This window comes from Amblyomma mixtum, chromosome 2 (assembly GCF_055824585.1).
Source record: "Amblyomma mixtum isolate Tamu chromosome 2, ASM5582458v1, whole genome shotgun sequence".
Classification (NCBI taxonomy): Eukaryota; Metazoa; Arthropoda; class Arachnida; order Ixodida; family Ixodidae; genus Amblyomma; species Amblyomma mixtum.
The window spans coordinates 209986479-210000038 of NC_143013.1; the positions used below are offsets into that span (position 1 = coordinate 209986479).

At 47.6% G+C, this 13560-nt stretch overlaps 1 protein-coding gene across 2 annotated transcripts in view; it reads left to right on the forward strand.

Moving 5' to 3' along the window:
- The window catches only part of LOC149362442 (neprilysin-1-like), a 53051-nt gene that overhangs the window by 19320 nt on the left and 20171 nt on the right, over window positions 1–13560 (forward strand). Inside the window, exons 5-8 of one of the 2 annotated variants that reach the window (XM_089569717.1) lie at window positions 637–882; window positions 2666–3016; window positions 6066–6376; window positions 7782–9425. In XM_089569717.1, coding sequence (XP_089425843.1) covers window positions 637–882; window positions 2666–3016; window positions 6066–6376; window positions 7782–8170 — 1297 coding nt within the window. In that variant the 3' untranslated portion in view covers window positions 8171–9425. Of the gene's footprint in view, window positions 1–636; window positions 883–2665; window positions 3017–6065; window positions 6377–7781; window positions 9426–13560 lie in introns of those variants that run through there. The other variant, XM_089569718.1, reaches the window with a different exon arrangement.

Consider the following 13560-nt stretch of genomic DNA (forward strand, 5'->3'; position numbering starts at 1 on the left):
ACGGCCGATACACAAACAATAGGAAAAAAACAGCCTAATAATAAGACGCGAAAATTGCAATATTATTTGTTGCCTTCCTCCACAGCACCGATGAAATAGTCGAAGAGGCGATTGCCAGTATTCTGAGGGTGTGAGAAGGCGCATTACCGAAAGTTTTAATTAAAACAATGACAATATGACACGAGTGGTATAAACGAGTTTGATTTTTTTTTTGTGTGTATACATTCGAAATTACAAATATTCAATCACTTGGGCACTTATGCATTATCAGGTGCCAGAGCTAAGCAAAAGACTGGATGCACAAAGTTGTGGAGCATTCTAAATTAACATCGATTTCCTTCAGTCCCTTTCCGGGTGCTTAAAAGTCGGTAATCTAGCGCTTCTCCGATCAGATTTTTCATCGCACTGGTTATTGTTGGTTGATGGCAAAACATAAGTGGCAGAGCCCTGTCTCCACAGTTTTGAAACCGCTCCGTGCAAGGGGCACCTGAAGCACCGGACACGCCTATGGTGAACTGCAACCAGCCAATTCCAGCACTTTACTGCGTCGTTCGCAACAATTCTGCAGATTGCTTCTTGAGCAGCAGCGCCCTTGCTGGCTTGTAGGGAATACAAGTGCGCGTACTTCATTTGCAGGGTGACCGAGAACGACCGCGTGCTGGCGACCAACGTGAAGCTCTTGCAGGCGGTGGACGGCCTGCTGAGCTCGCTTCCCGCGGACAGGGTGCTCCACCAGCTGGCCTGGACACTGGTGCAGCTGCTGGGCTGGATGGCGGACCCAGTGCTGCCGGGGCGACCCGCGGCTACGCGGCTGGTGGAGAGCCGCCACGCCGACTGCTTCTGGGCCACCCACAGGGCCTTCGGGGTGGCCTTTCTCTCGAGGTGCGATGCTAGAGGCCCAGGCCGAGACTGCCTTCTGTGTGCTTGTTCCAGAGTGTGGGTTGCTAGGCATGAAGAAAGCACCCTTAGTTGCGGCCACTAGGAAAAAGCTAATGCTTCCAAGAATGCCATGTTCTGCTAAGCTTCCTGGTGTATTGTAGTGAAATGAAAAAAACATTCTTATGCGCAGGGACATAGGGTGACAGGTACAAACGCCTGTGTGGGTTCGATTGTCTGGCTCTTTGAAGCAATTTGACGCTGCTTTTTTGAAAGAGGGCTGATAAGAATAGCTGCCTTTGAAGCAATTTGACGCTGCTTTTTTGAAAGAGGGCTGATGAGAATAGCTGCCTTTATTGCAGCGAGCCCATGGTGTAAGGTATAGAGGTTGAGGAAGCAAAGACCCCTCCACGGCACATTAAGGCCCTTAGTCCCTGTAGAACCCTACCTGACACATATTTTTCGAAAATGGTACCAAATCATTAGTATAGTACCCGTGGTGCAACCTTTCGGCAAATCAACAATTTGCTTTGGACAAGCCCAACTCGCCTTAAACCGACTCTTTCTGGCAGTCAGAAAAATCATTAGTTGAATTGGCATTTAGCCACAACTGACAGTCGGCGTATGACGAGCCAAGCTGGTCTAAATCCGCTTGGGGCCTAGGCGCTAAGAGACAACTGTCACACGTTATTTGAACCTGCCACACGGTTGACTCGCGCCTGGTGACAAAGCAGCAGGTGAAGCGTGGTGTTCTCTCGCTTTTTCGTTTCTTAAACGGATCGATGGCTTTATTGCTTGCCGCCGGCACTTGCATTTTTTACTGCTTGCACTATCTTCCGCCAGCCTAAAAAAACAATACTGAAAAAAAAAACACGCTCACGTAATGCGTCTGGCGCGGTTGCGCGGAACAGGGGGCGACCGGCCAAACGCAAAAAAAAAAAATGCGCCGCGAGGCAGAACATTGGTTTTTGCGGAAAGGCAATGGCGCAGTAATGTCTCACATCTCGGCGGACACCAGAACCGTGCCGTAAGGGAAGGGAGGAAGGTGGGAGTGAAAGAAAAGAGAGGAACAGATGCCGTAGTGCAGTGCTAGGGAATAATTTCGACCACTTGGGGATCCTTGACGAACACAGACATCGCACAGCACAGGGCCGCCTTTGCGTTTCGCCTCCATCAAAATGCGGTAACCACGGCCGGGAATCCCCAGGTAGTTGAAATTATTCCGGAGCGCTCCACTACGGCACCCCTTTCTCTCTTTCTTCTTTCACTCCATTCCATAGTCGGCCGATCACGAGCCTAGCTCGTCTAAGTCCGCTAGCGGGCTAGGCACAAAGAGACGTCCTTTGAACCTGCCACCCCGGTAAGAACCAGCGCCACGCGACAGCACAGTGTTTTCGTGTCAGCGAATTAGTTTTTGTACGTTTTTTCCTGCCGGCGAAGTTTCACAACTGGTTAGAAGGAAAAAGCTGCGATGAAAGGCCCGGTTCATATGCGCGACAGTAGTACTTTATCTGACTGCTGGCGTCCATTGCGTTTGTCTTGCTGCGTCCTCACCTGTGTAACTTGCACCGTGAGTGAGACTGAACTGGTATGTAGAAAGACGGTGAGGCTCACAGGTGTTATGGACACCATAGCTTTGCACCATCGCTTAATCTACAAATTAGCGTGACATTTATTATTTTTAACTGAGTACTGGTACCTCCTGGCACAGCACGCGGAACCACAAATCTCGCTTCGGCTTTTATGTTCGCGTTCAAAAACTGACTCCCGATCACTGCACTGCCTGCAGCTACATCAACACCAGGTACCCGACGCCCGTCCGTTCTGCGGTGGACGGCGTCCTCACCAGCGTCACGCAGACAGCCATCGACCTGTTCCTCAAGACGCCCTGGATAGACGCCGAGAGCCGTGAGGTGGCTGTGGACAAGCTCCGCCGCGTGAGCACTGCGCTGTGGCCTCCCGAGGCCCAAATGAACGCCTCCGAGACGGACACCCTGCTGGAACACTTCCCGGAGCCCAGGGACGACCTGTTCCGGTACTGGCTGGACGCCCTGGCTGCGCGCCGGGCACTGCTAGGCAGGCGGGACCTGGAGGACGCCTTCCTCTCCGAGGACGTGCATTCCCAGCGCACCCTCTTCAGGTGCGTGCATAAATGCTTCGCTAATGGCTGCAGCTGAAAGCGACGAGCACGCTTTAATAAACTTCTGTATTTGTGGGGCGTAGATTAGCAATACGCAAGACGAAGACAAAGAGGCAAGGCCAGGACAAAACACTACAGCTCACTTTCTTCAGAGTTTAGGTTTATGGGGTTTAATTTCGCACAGCGGCTCTAGAGGGCTCCAGATAATTTCGACTGACTGGAGTTCTTTAACGTGCGCTGACATCGCGCCGCACACGGGCCTCTAGGATTTTGCCTCCATCGAAATGCGACCGCCACGCCCGGGATCGAAACCGCATCTTACGGGTCTGCAGCGGAGTGCCATAACCACTTATGCCACAAAAGATCACTAAACTATTAGAAAAGAAGAAGTTTTATTTTAATTGCCTGAAAGCGGCAAATTGTCTAGGCATTTGGAACTAGGGGCATTTGCTAAGTTCAGATACTGTAGTTTTCTTATTTACCCTAACTACCCAATTCAGCTCTTTCTTGTGCTTTAAAATTTCGCAAGGATAACAATAGTTCCCAGAACTGCATGCAGACTTAACAGACATCAAACTGAGAAGTTGATTAAAATGCGACACTTGGTTGAAATTTACACGTTTCGCCCTACGTTCTTACTTCAGGCCTTTGCTGATAGTTTCTGACGTTCCTGCTATTCAAGTTCGACGGGGAATACACGAACAGTGCCGGACGTGCGCACCTGTCATGCTTGTAATTATCATAGCGTCGTGTTGTGAATCATCACCATCGATCTTTGCGTGCGGTGACCTTCACGCTACGGCCCTAGGTGAGCAAGAGTGCTGGCGTACCGCGTCGACGCCTGTAATTCATCGTGCGTACTCGCAATCATTCGTCCTTGGTAAGGGATTTTGGTTTCTTCGAGCCGACGAGCACAGCCATCAGTCTTGCCCACACCATATCTGTACGATGAATTTGCCAGCGACTGACAATTTATTGCGTCCTAAAAATGCAAAAAACAGATTAAAAACGTGCGCTTAGAGGGAGCGCGTTGCTTTTGAGCGATGGAGGCGTGAAAGCCGCGGTCAAGTTAGGTGTGGGTGGTGGTTTGAAACGTGGTGGTGGCAGGTGCTGCCATGCTCGGTGCACATAAACACATTTATATATTTCCCTAGCTAATTTCTCAAACTTTGCGGTACTACTAGAAATTCTACCCTTATTAATACAGATTTATTGACTTTTATGATATACGCCGATTTTGGATTTGCACTGATATTTTCAGATCACTGTGTTGTTTTCAGGCCACCAGTCCAATCGTTTTTTGCTAAAATCTATTGCAAATGTGTTTACAGTTCCTTTGTTATATGTGAATCTTCAACCTCGGTGATATTTACTGTGTCTGCGTCTGCATATGGATGAATACTACCACATTCTAGCTAAATATATTGAATTGTATGTTCAGGCTGATAAGTTTCATCAGATTACAGCTTTGCGACAGATGTGGCAAGTTAAATGCTATGATCCTGGTAATATTATACGACAGCGCGCAGTTCTTTTCTTTTTATTTATTTTTAACAGTTTTCTTATCTGCACGTCCGTGGGAGCACCGGCCACTCCTTGCTGGAAAAGCCCGGGCCAGTGGTTGCGGCTGATTTTTATTAGCCCTTTCAATGTTAGGCCACAGTCCTTAGGATTTATGATAATGCTGGAAATTGTTAGCCCATAAAACTGATTTGGAGACACCCTTGAAGGAGAACAGAGCTTATTTTCGCTTTAGGTCTTGTGACGGAGCTCTAAGCTGCGCAGTCTTTTGTTTAACGCTATAATAGAGCTCCATCGGTTATAGTACATTCGTAGAATGCGCCAAAAGTAAACTTCCGGCATTATCAACTCCTTTAAGGAACGAAACAGCGCAACTGAAACGAAGGACCAAGAAGAAGAGAGACACGAACACGCGCGTGTTCGTGTCTCTCTTTTTCTGGGTCCTTCGTTTTAGTTGCGCTGTTTCGTTCCTTAAAGATGCAATACCAACTCGCCCACTATGCTATGTTGCTACAAATTATCAACTACTCCGTCGTGAGTACCTGTGGGCTTGACAACTGCGTAGATATGGCCATACCAAGAGAAACGGGATAAATATAGCTAAACCATGCCCTGGCACCTCCCCGACGATTGTGAACACTCCCAGGCAAGCTAGAACCGTGTAACCACAATACAGAAAAGCGAAATCCCCGGCTTTTTGCAGCTGACATAATCCTGTCGGCTTCCGCGAGGTGAGAGCAGCAGTTATTGGTTGCCGTCCCATGCCCAGCTTTCTTTAACATCAGCTTTAATTATGAGGCAACTGGGGAATATTATAGGATACTGCTATTAACATTATTGATGGGAATGGTCTAATCTTCGGATACATTGAAAAATATTGTTATTGGCTATCTTGCGCTCGCACGGAATAGATAAGACTGCCATAGGACACCAATAGGGTGCCTTGCTGATAATAAATAGCAGAAAAAGTTGTTCGTGTTCGCTATTAGCATAACAGTCATTATGCTGGCAACGTACAGCAACGGACAGAAACACAACGGCAATAGTAAGCCATTCAAAAGATCGGCAAAGGCTGTTAATACAGCTTCGGCGTTAAATCCAGCAGCAAAATGTCATGCGGGGTAGACTGCGATTAATGCAAACACTTGTGCATGAGGTTCGTCTGCACGCTCAGCGCCGGCTGCGGGTGCATCTAACGCCGGCACATTACACAGTGTGTGGGTATACATGCCACCTGGTATGATTCCGCTAACTATGCTGGGCGTCCACAGCTAGAGCCACGCAAGGCGCAGAACAGGGCGTTGATTTGTTGCACTTATGCGTAGCACACCCTGTACGAGCACTTGCTGGTTTTGATTCTAAGCTATTAGAACTTATGATGGAACAGCAGTGCGAGAGAGACATTTTTCCAACGGGTCTCATTCTACCCTCTCGCTGTAAGGCATTAGAGTGAATGGCGTTCGAAAATTAGCATTTTGCCCACAAGATCGACTCCGTCTGCATTCAGCTGCCCTCTGTGCGGGTGCAGGTACCACTACTACGCAAACGAGCTGGCCGTCTCCCTGCAAGCCCTGCATAGTCCGCTCTTCGTTCACGGCGGCGGCCGTGCCGTGAACATGGCCGGACTGGGTGCCCAGTACGCGGCAGCCCTGGCGCGAGCATTCGACCCTCGCGGCGTTCTCCTGGAGGGTCGCGGATCAGCGTCCGGTCTCTGGTGGGGCAGGGCCTCTTACCACGAGTACGAGCAAAGGACCGCCGCCTGTGGAGCAGCTGCTCCCGGTACCAACGGCTCTGGCGGTACCCTGGAGCCTTTTGAAGGGGTCGCCGCCATAGAGATAGGTGCGTGCTGGTCGAGTTGTGGCGGGCAACGAAGGAAACGTCCAGAGACATCTTTTAGTTGCCTTAAGCGAAAAGTGACGATAGCTCTAAAACAGCACTTCATCCTCTTTCTCTCCACTGCGGCAGGCAAAAGGTGAACAAAAAATGCACGTCGATTCGAGTAGTTAGGCCAAATTCGATTTACGTGTGTTAGTGTTGTGTGGCCACTGTCTTGCGTTTATCGTCCACTTGCCACCAAGGTCACGTTACCTTATGAAATCGTCAGAAACCGCTAATTGTGTGTAAGGCCCTCCTGAGCAGGTTGCCCACAAACCAGTGGCTAGGTGGGCAGCCTGCCAGAAAACAGGCTTCAGACAACCACACAATGGCCATATGCGAGGAACGACCTTTATATGTGCTATCGCACTAAAATAGATCTACCACAGTCTCCTCGGGCGAAGAGGGACAATAGCTCAAAAAAACATATTCCACCCGCCTTCAACCTCAATAAAGAGCCGTGCTTGGCCCACAGACATAGAACTTGCATAACCACAGGTGGCACATTCCTATTAGTTCGCAGGACGACACGTTCTCGCTTTGTTCTTAGTAGTCAGAAGACGATCATATTACTCAGCACTGTCACGGCTGTTAACTTCTTCGTACGATAGAAACGCTGCTTGCAATGCGACACCGCGTCCCTCAGAAAACCTGCCTTTTACAGGTGTCGCTAGAAGCACACTGGGTAGTTTGTGCTGTTACCTCAATGCTTGTTCTCTCTGCGAGAAACAGTAGTAAATTCTGCCACGAGGTCTCTCACAGCAAATGTTGGCGCCATCTTTTCCCAGTACTCATTTCGGGGCTCATCTTTAACGAATCATTGGTAGTTGCTGCCTGTATAACCTCAGGGCTGATAGCGAACGATGGCGAACTCTGGCTCCAGGACCAAGGGAAATCTATCTACAGGATTAAGCCCACACAAAAATGATTGACAGGAAATCAACACCGACCATATGACATATCGCAGTTACATGTCTGCTGTTCTTTTATAGTTAAGTGCCGTTTATTGGAGTCTTTAGTTAAGTGCCTAATATTGGAGCCTTTCCTGGTGGGCAAGAAGTTGCCGCTCTATACTAGATGTCATTGGACTCGCACGAAACGCCTCACAGCGGTAATTTTTACTTGCCTTTTTCTGTGTCACCTGCCACTCGCATACCATTAAAGTTCATTAAGGAATATTGGTACAAAAACTACATTTCAGCGTCAAAGCTTTGTTTGGCCTTTATGTTCAGCTTAGGGGCATTCTATACTAACATTTAGTATATGGAAAATCAGTTCTATTGACTTTTGGTGCCCTTACCCGCTGGATTCTCATCGTCTTTGTATACGCCTGCGCCAACTATGTACAATGGCGTCGCCTGCATCCCAGCTTACGCTGCCTTCAACACTACCCGCTCCATGAGCGACCGGGCCCGCTGGTGGAAGAAGCAGCGGGACTTCCTGGGCCTGTCCGAGGACCAGGCCTTCTTCGTCTCCTTCTGCCAGGCGTACTGCGCCCGCGAGCCGAGCGAGCGGCAACGCCTCTCCTGCACGCTGCCGCTCAAGAACTATCGGCCATTCGCCGCCGCATTCAAATGCCCCGCCGCCTCCCCAATGAACCCGTACAAGCGATGCGGGTTCTTCGAAACCGACTCCCCGCGCGCTCCGACCGGGGCTCCGTCGCCTACGCTGCTGACTCAGCCGTCAGCGAACCATCGAAGCAGCGGGGACGACGCAGTGACGCTGGCGAAGCCGCCTTTCGGGAGGAACATGTTTTAATTCCTATGGCCACCTTCCCTAAAACAATTAAGGTCGCTGCACGTTCTACGACGCGAAGGCTGTAGATGCTCCCTTTTACGTGCGCTCGAATGCTAGCGCAGCATCACCATTTTGGCAATACGCACACGTCTTAACGCGTTCACTTGCATAGCGTTTTTCATTCTCCCTAGCTTTTATTGTTTCTTCATACATAATGTCCTTCTATCGAGCCGAAAAGAATATGAACGCTACCCTGAGCCGAGGCTAAAACATTAAATTCATGGCATTTATGTGCGCTGACGACACTGCCTTGATAATGTCTAGCGATTCTTGTACATATGCTTTATGTATTACTACATTTATGCTATAAACATGTAATCATACTTTTTTAGTTATAAGCGTTCTGTATTTGACTATAGGCAAAACACATATTTTATTCAGTACAGCTCGCAGGTCACCGCTAATAAATTCTCTGGATCTTCATATCCAATCTTAGTTTTTGAACGAGTGACTCGAATAAGGTACTGGATGAACTGCTTCACTGGCAGCCGCACATCCTATCGCTTGGCAAAATGTTATCCTGTGTTTTCTGAATGTTGTTAAAATATTTATAGCATTTTTATAGATACCCTGAAAACAATATATTTCATTTTATTTCATAGGCGCCTATCTTACTGCTCAGAATCGTGGGGCCATGCCTATTCTAACTCTCTCTATCGTTACTGAATATCCAAAACGAGCCATTCGGTTAATCTCATGAGCCAGTTGCCATTCTCATACTTCGCCTCTCTGCAAATGTTTAGAGATAGGTCCTGTATATCAATTAATTGACTATAAAACAACGTTAATGCTGTGCCTTTTCATTAGGAGTAATTCTCAGTTATCTCCACCTGGCTTTACATCCTCACAATACATATCGATCACGCAGGGTACCAATAAGGGATTTCCTTATTTTAATTAACAGTACTGTTTACGGTAGCAGCATCCTCTAGCTGAGCCCCTTTCAATTAAATTTCGTCTTGCATAATTTTTGTTGTTGGTTCCCGAGTTTCCAAGTACTGAGTTAACATTTTCCATAGATTTCAACTTCGTCTATTTGTGGGATAAAATGTCTAAAAGATATTGCTTTTTAGCAGCGCGAAATTATTTAGGGGCGAAGTTCTGAATCTCTTACTTTTCAGTGTTTCCTGAAGTGCTGATCAAGATGTTCCCGAAGGACACAGACTGCTCATATAGCTTGTTTATTTCATTTCGTTTCTTAATAAATGCAATGCTTCCTCGCTCATCCGAAATTTCTTACTTTTTTAGCTTCTGTAATTTTTTTTTTATTTCAAAAGAAGTGTTATAAATGCCCGTGAACTTTTCTAAAAATTTTTGTTTTCGAGAATTCAGCCGCATAGGGTGGAGGAAACGGGGCTCTCGGTTACTCTTTCAGGCCGAGCCCTCAGTCCAGGACTCCGTTGGCGGGCATGATTCGTCAGGCACGCTCCATCAGCCGTCGCTAGTCGGTCGGTTCAGTGCCGGGCAGGGGCAGCCTTCCAAGAGGTGGCAGTTGGTTGCGATATGGGTAGTTGGGCGGCCGGCGGAGCCCGAAAGGCTCATACAATCTTATACCTCAGTGTCTATCACAAACACCTATTATTGCCCTTCCTAAATCCGGTATAGATGCTCGAGATGCAAATGAATCAGGGGCCGAGGAAATAATACCGTGACCTCGAGGACACATTCGGCGAACGAGTGAACGTCGGAAAGAAAAGAAGCGTACAATGTTCAGCAGCGATGTTTGCTTGAGTCATGGATTTCTCGCGCTATATACAGTGTTTTATGCAACTTGAACCAAGAGATAAAAGGGGCGCATCGGGGGTGGGTGAGACTAACGACATATTGTTACCCGTCGTGTGGCTCTCCTCAGAGTATTTTTTTCCGCTTTATTGTCTAATTATTTAATATTAATTATGCAAATTATTTAGCATTCGCTTTAGAATAGTTAGTTTAGTTTATGGGGTTTAACGTCCCAAAGCGACTAAGGCTATGAGAGACGCCGTAGTGGAGGGCTCCGGAAATTTCGACCACTTGGGTTCTTTAGCGTGCACTGACATCGCACAGTACACGGGCCTCTAGAATTTCTCCCCAAAAGAAATTCTAGCCGCCGCGGCCGGGATCGAACCCGCGTCTTTTGGGTCAGCAGCCGAGCACCATAACCGCTGAGCCACCGCGGCGGCCGCTTTAGAATCATGTGCATTTTGTCAGTTATACAGGGGGTTGCGAAACACAAGACGCAGTTTTTTGTACCAAAGTACAGCCTCTGTCAAACGTGCACACCCCAAGCAGTTTGCTTCCAAGCTGTTCAGCGGCACTCCCTAGCTTATGTAGCAGTCCAAAGCTTGGGAGGGTTGAGGGCGCGAAGCCATTCCTCTTTGAAGAGGTTACGGTCGCTGAGGATGCGTAACGGGGCATGCAATAGGCCTCACAAGCAAACCCCCTGGGCCGTACACTTTTGACGGGTGGTGTACTTTCTACATGGTCCTTTTCTTCTAGCATTTTAAGTAAGCCCGCAATTTCTGGAAAATAAAATCACTTGATAGCGCTCTTGCGGTACCGCATTGTTCCGAAACATAGCAAGCGCGAGTCGTGATCTGCGATAAGCGAGAGGCAGGCCACCGACAACTAATCTAGATGACGATTTTATGGAGCCATTGTACGGATGGAAAAAAAACAAGAAGGGAAGGCACTGAAGTAGCATATTTCAAGGTAGCTTCCGTTTTTTTTTTTTATTTCCACGTTTTGGCTGCCCGTCGAACTGAGGGGCGGACTGTCACTTGGGCACGGTCAGCGCGCACGTTTCGTTCTTTTAAAACACGGTTGGGAGCTCTGGGGAATGGTGGCGCATGAACGCAGCATCGTGCTTTTTTTTCATATTTCTCGGGCTTTCTTTAAATGCCAGAAAAAAAAAGGACCACGTAAGAGGTATACGTTGCCAAGGAACTGGATCGGTTGTTTCTGAACACCCCTGCAAGTTAACGAAGCACACGTGACCCTGAAGTGAAATAGAAAATTTGAGTAAATTAATTTTGGTAATTAATTGAAGAAGCCGAAATTAAAAAAAACTCTCAGGAGTGCTGCATGAGAGGAAACCATATGTCGTTGGTTTCAACCAGCTCCGACGGACTGTTTTTTATAAATCCTTGGTTAAATTATGTGAAACATCCTGTAGCTGCAAGCATGTGTCGTCTGAGCATTGCAACAGACTCAGTTTACACCAGCGCTACCACCGAAAGATAGAGGTTTATTTATAACGAAATTAGAGAGGTCGAAGCTGTGCTATAATTTTCTATGCTGATACTCTCCGCTACAGAAGAGAGGAGGAAGACACTGCCTTTTTGCGTACATTTTGCATGGATCGCTTGATATGGTTCTGCACACATTGTCGTAAAGGATTTTAAATATAAGCTCTAACCAACCGCCCGCGCATCGCCCGAGCAATTACTGAAACCGGCGCAGAGCAAGTTACGTGCATGTGTGGTAACGCCCTGACCGAAGGCGATAGAGCAGCAGAATGAACAAAGGTGCACACGTCTGCTGTGATGAAGTCATCTCACACCAGCTTTGTGTATTCGCTGCGGACAATTAAGAGAGGGGGGCAATGTAGTGCGGTTGGAATCCGGGCCAACTGCGCGATAATCGCTGCAATTATAGACCTGCAATAAAGATTGATCAGGTGCGGAGCACTTTTTAATAACGAGGGGCTCCCTAACACATTGCGAGGAGTTATGCAGCAAGGGCACTAGTGACCAGGCACAAATGGCCCCAGGCATATCCACGGGACATAGAACAAAATCAGAGCGTGACAATGATGAGTATCTGCTTCCAAACGCTTGCTGACTGCAAGGCCGGAAGGATGTTGATTGAAAACCACAACAAGCATTTTTGTTTGGCTTTTCGTGACTCTCCAAGTTGTAATGATGCTCGGACGCTGTCTGCATTCGCGCAAGTGCCGAACAAAGTAATTTTTTCCAGCTTTGCCTTTGCCAAGAGGTTTTCCAGTGCCGTTTGTGGTTAACAGCGGCTCTTAACACTGGATTAATGTACTTGGCAAAAAGAAAAAGCGGAACATGAATTCAGAACAATAATCGTAGTTTCAAGGTAGTTTTTTCAGCGGCCGTGAACAACACAAAAATCTTTTCCAATCCGCCATCAAGGATGCTGTGAATTTGGGGGCTAGTTTGCTGCTTAACGCCGCCTTCCTATGAAGCGAGTGATTAGTGAAGTTGTTAGGCTTGTAATTACCGCTGGAGTTCGGCGAGATCTGAAAGTTTTTTTCTGATTGGTCGCGCCAAGCCGGACGTGTTGTGGTTCAACCGGCGCTGAGACGTCCTGGTTGCGCAATCGTGGTTTGCCCGTTGCTTTGTTTTCTTATTATTTTCTCGTCATAGCATGCTGCCACGTCTTGATCTCACCGTTTAAGCTTGCGCTCGACCGCTCGGGCGCGCAACTTTCGCGCAGTACTTCCGAGTATTACAACGGCCGACCGATTTCTGCCACGGTAGCGAAGGACTGAATGACGTACGCTCACAAACCATGCGCTACACGGTACGCACGTCGTGGCTGTGTAACGTCAGAGTAGTTCCGACGAGGCACGTAACGTAGCCACCCCACAATCATTTATACAGCTAGCGCTGCAGAATGAAGTAATGAGCGCGATCATCACTCGGTAGCATTTGTTCCGTCTCATCCCCTGTTCCTATTATTGAATCAAAACGAAAAGGAGACTGTCCAGGACGGTCGCTTTCTTTATTGAACGCCTGGTTTTTCTCGTTTTAGGTTAGCCATTCATTATTTCGTGATTTTTACGCACATGCGCATAGTTTTGTTTCTTTTAAGAAATTTACATGCTTAAGAGGGTAAGGTTGTCACCTGGTCATTTATAAATTGCTGCTGTGAAGAAGCGCATACTGTGCTTCTAGACTAAAGAAAAAGGACATTAGCAGCAATTTCTTAACGGCGGACTAATGCACAAAAGTACCATTCTTGTAACGTTTCGAATCTACCTACTCATATCCCAGAAAATCTTATGGTCATTCTCAGCCTGCAGCATTTTAGCCTCAAAGTATACTTCGTTTTCAGTGATCCGAGTTGTATTTCTATTCTGCCTGCTTTCAGCCTTTGTTATGTTTAGAAGTAGGCTACTTCCGAAGATACTTACTGAACAGTTTAGCGAAAAATTAACAGAATACTTAGAACTGGAGCCTTTAAAACGAATAAGTTATAACTAACACCCGCTGCTGCCACCGTACAGAAGAGTTATTTGGGATCAGCTGCGACGTCAGGTCTGCGCTCGCGTTCACTCCAGTGATAGAGCTCGCGCCCAGTTCATCACGCTGAGCTTTCAAGAAAGATTCCCACACAAACAG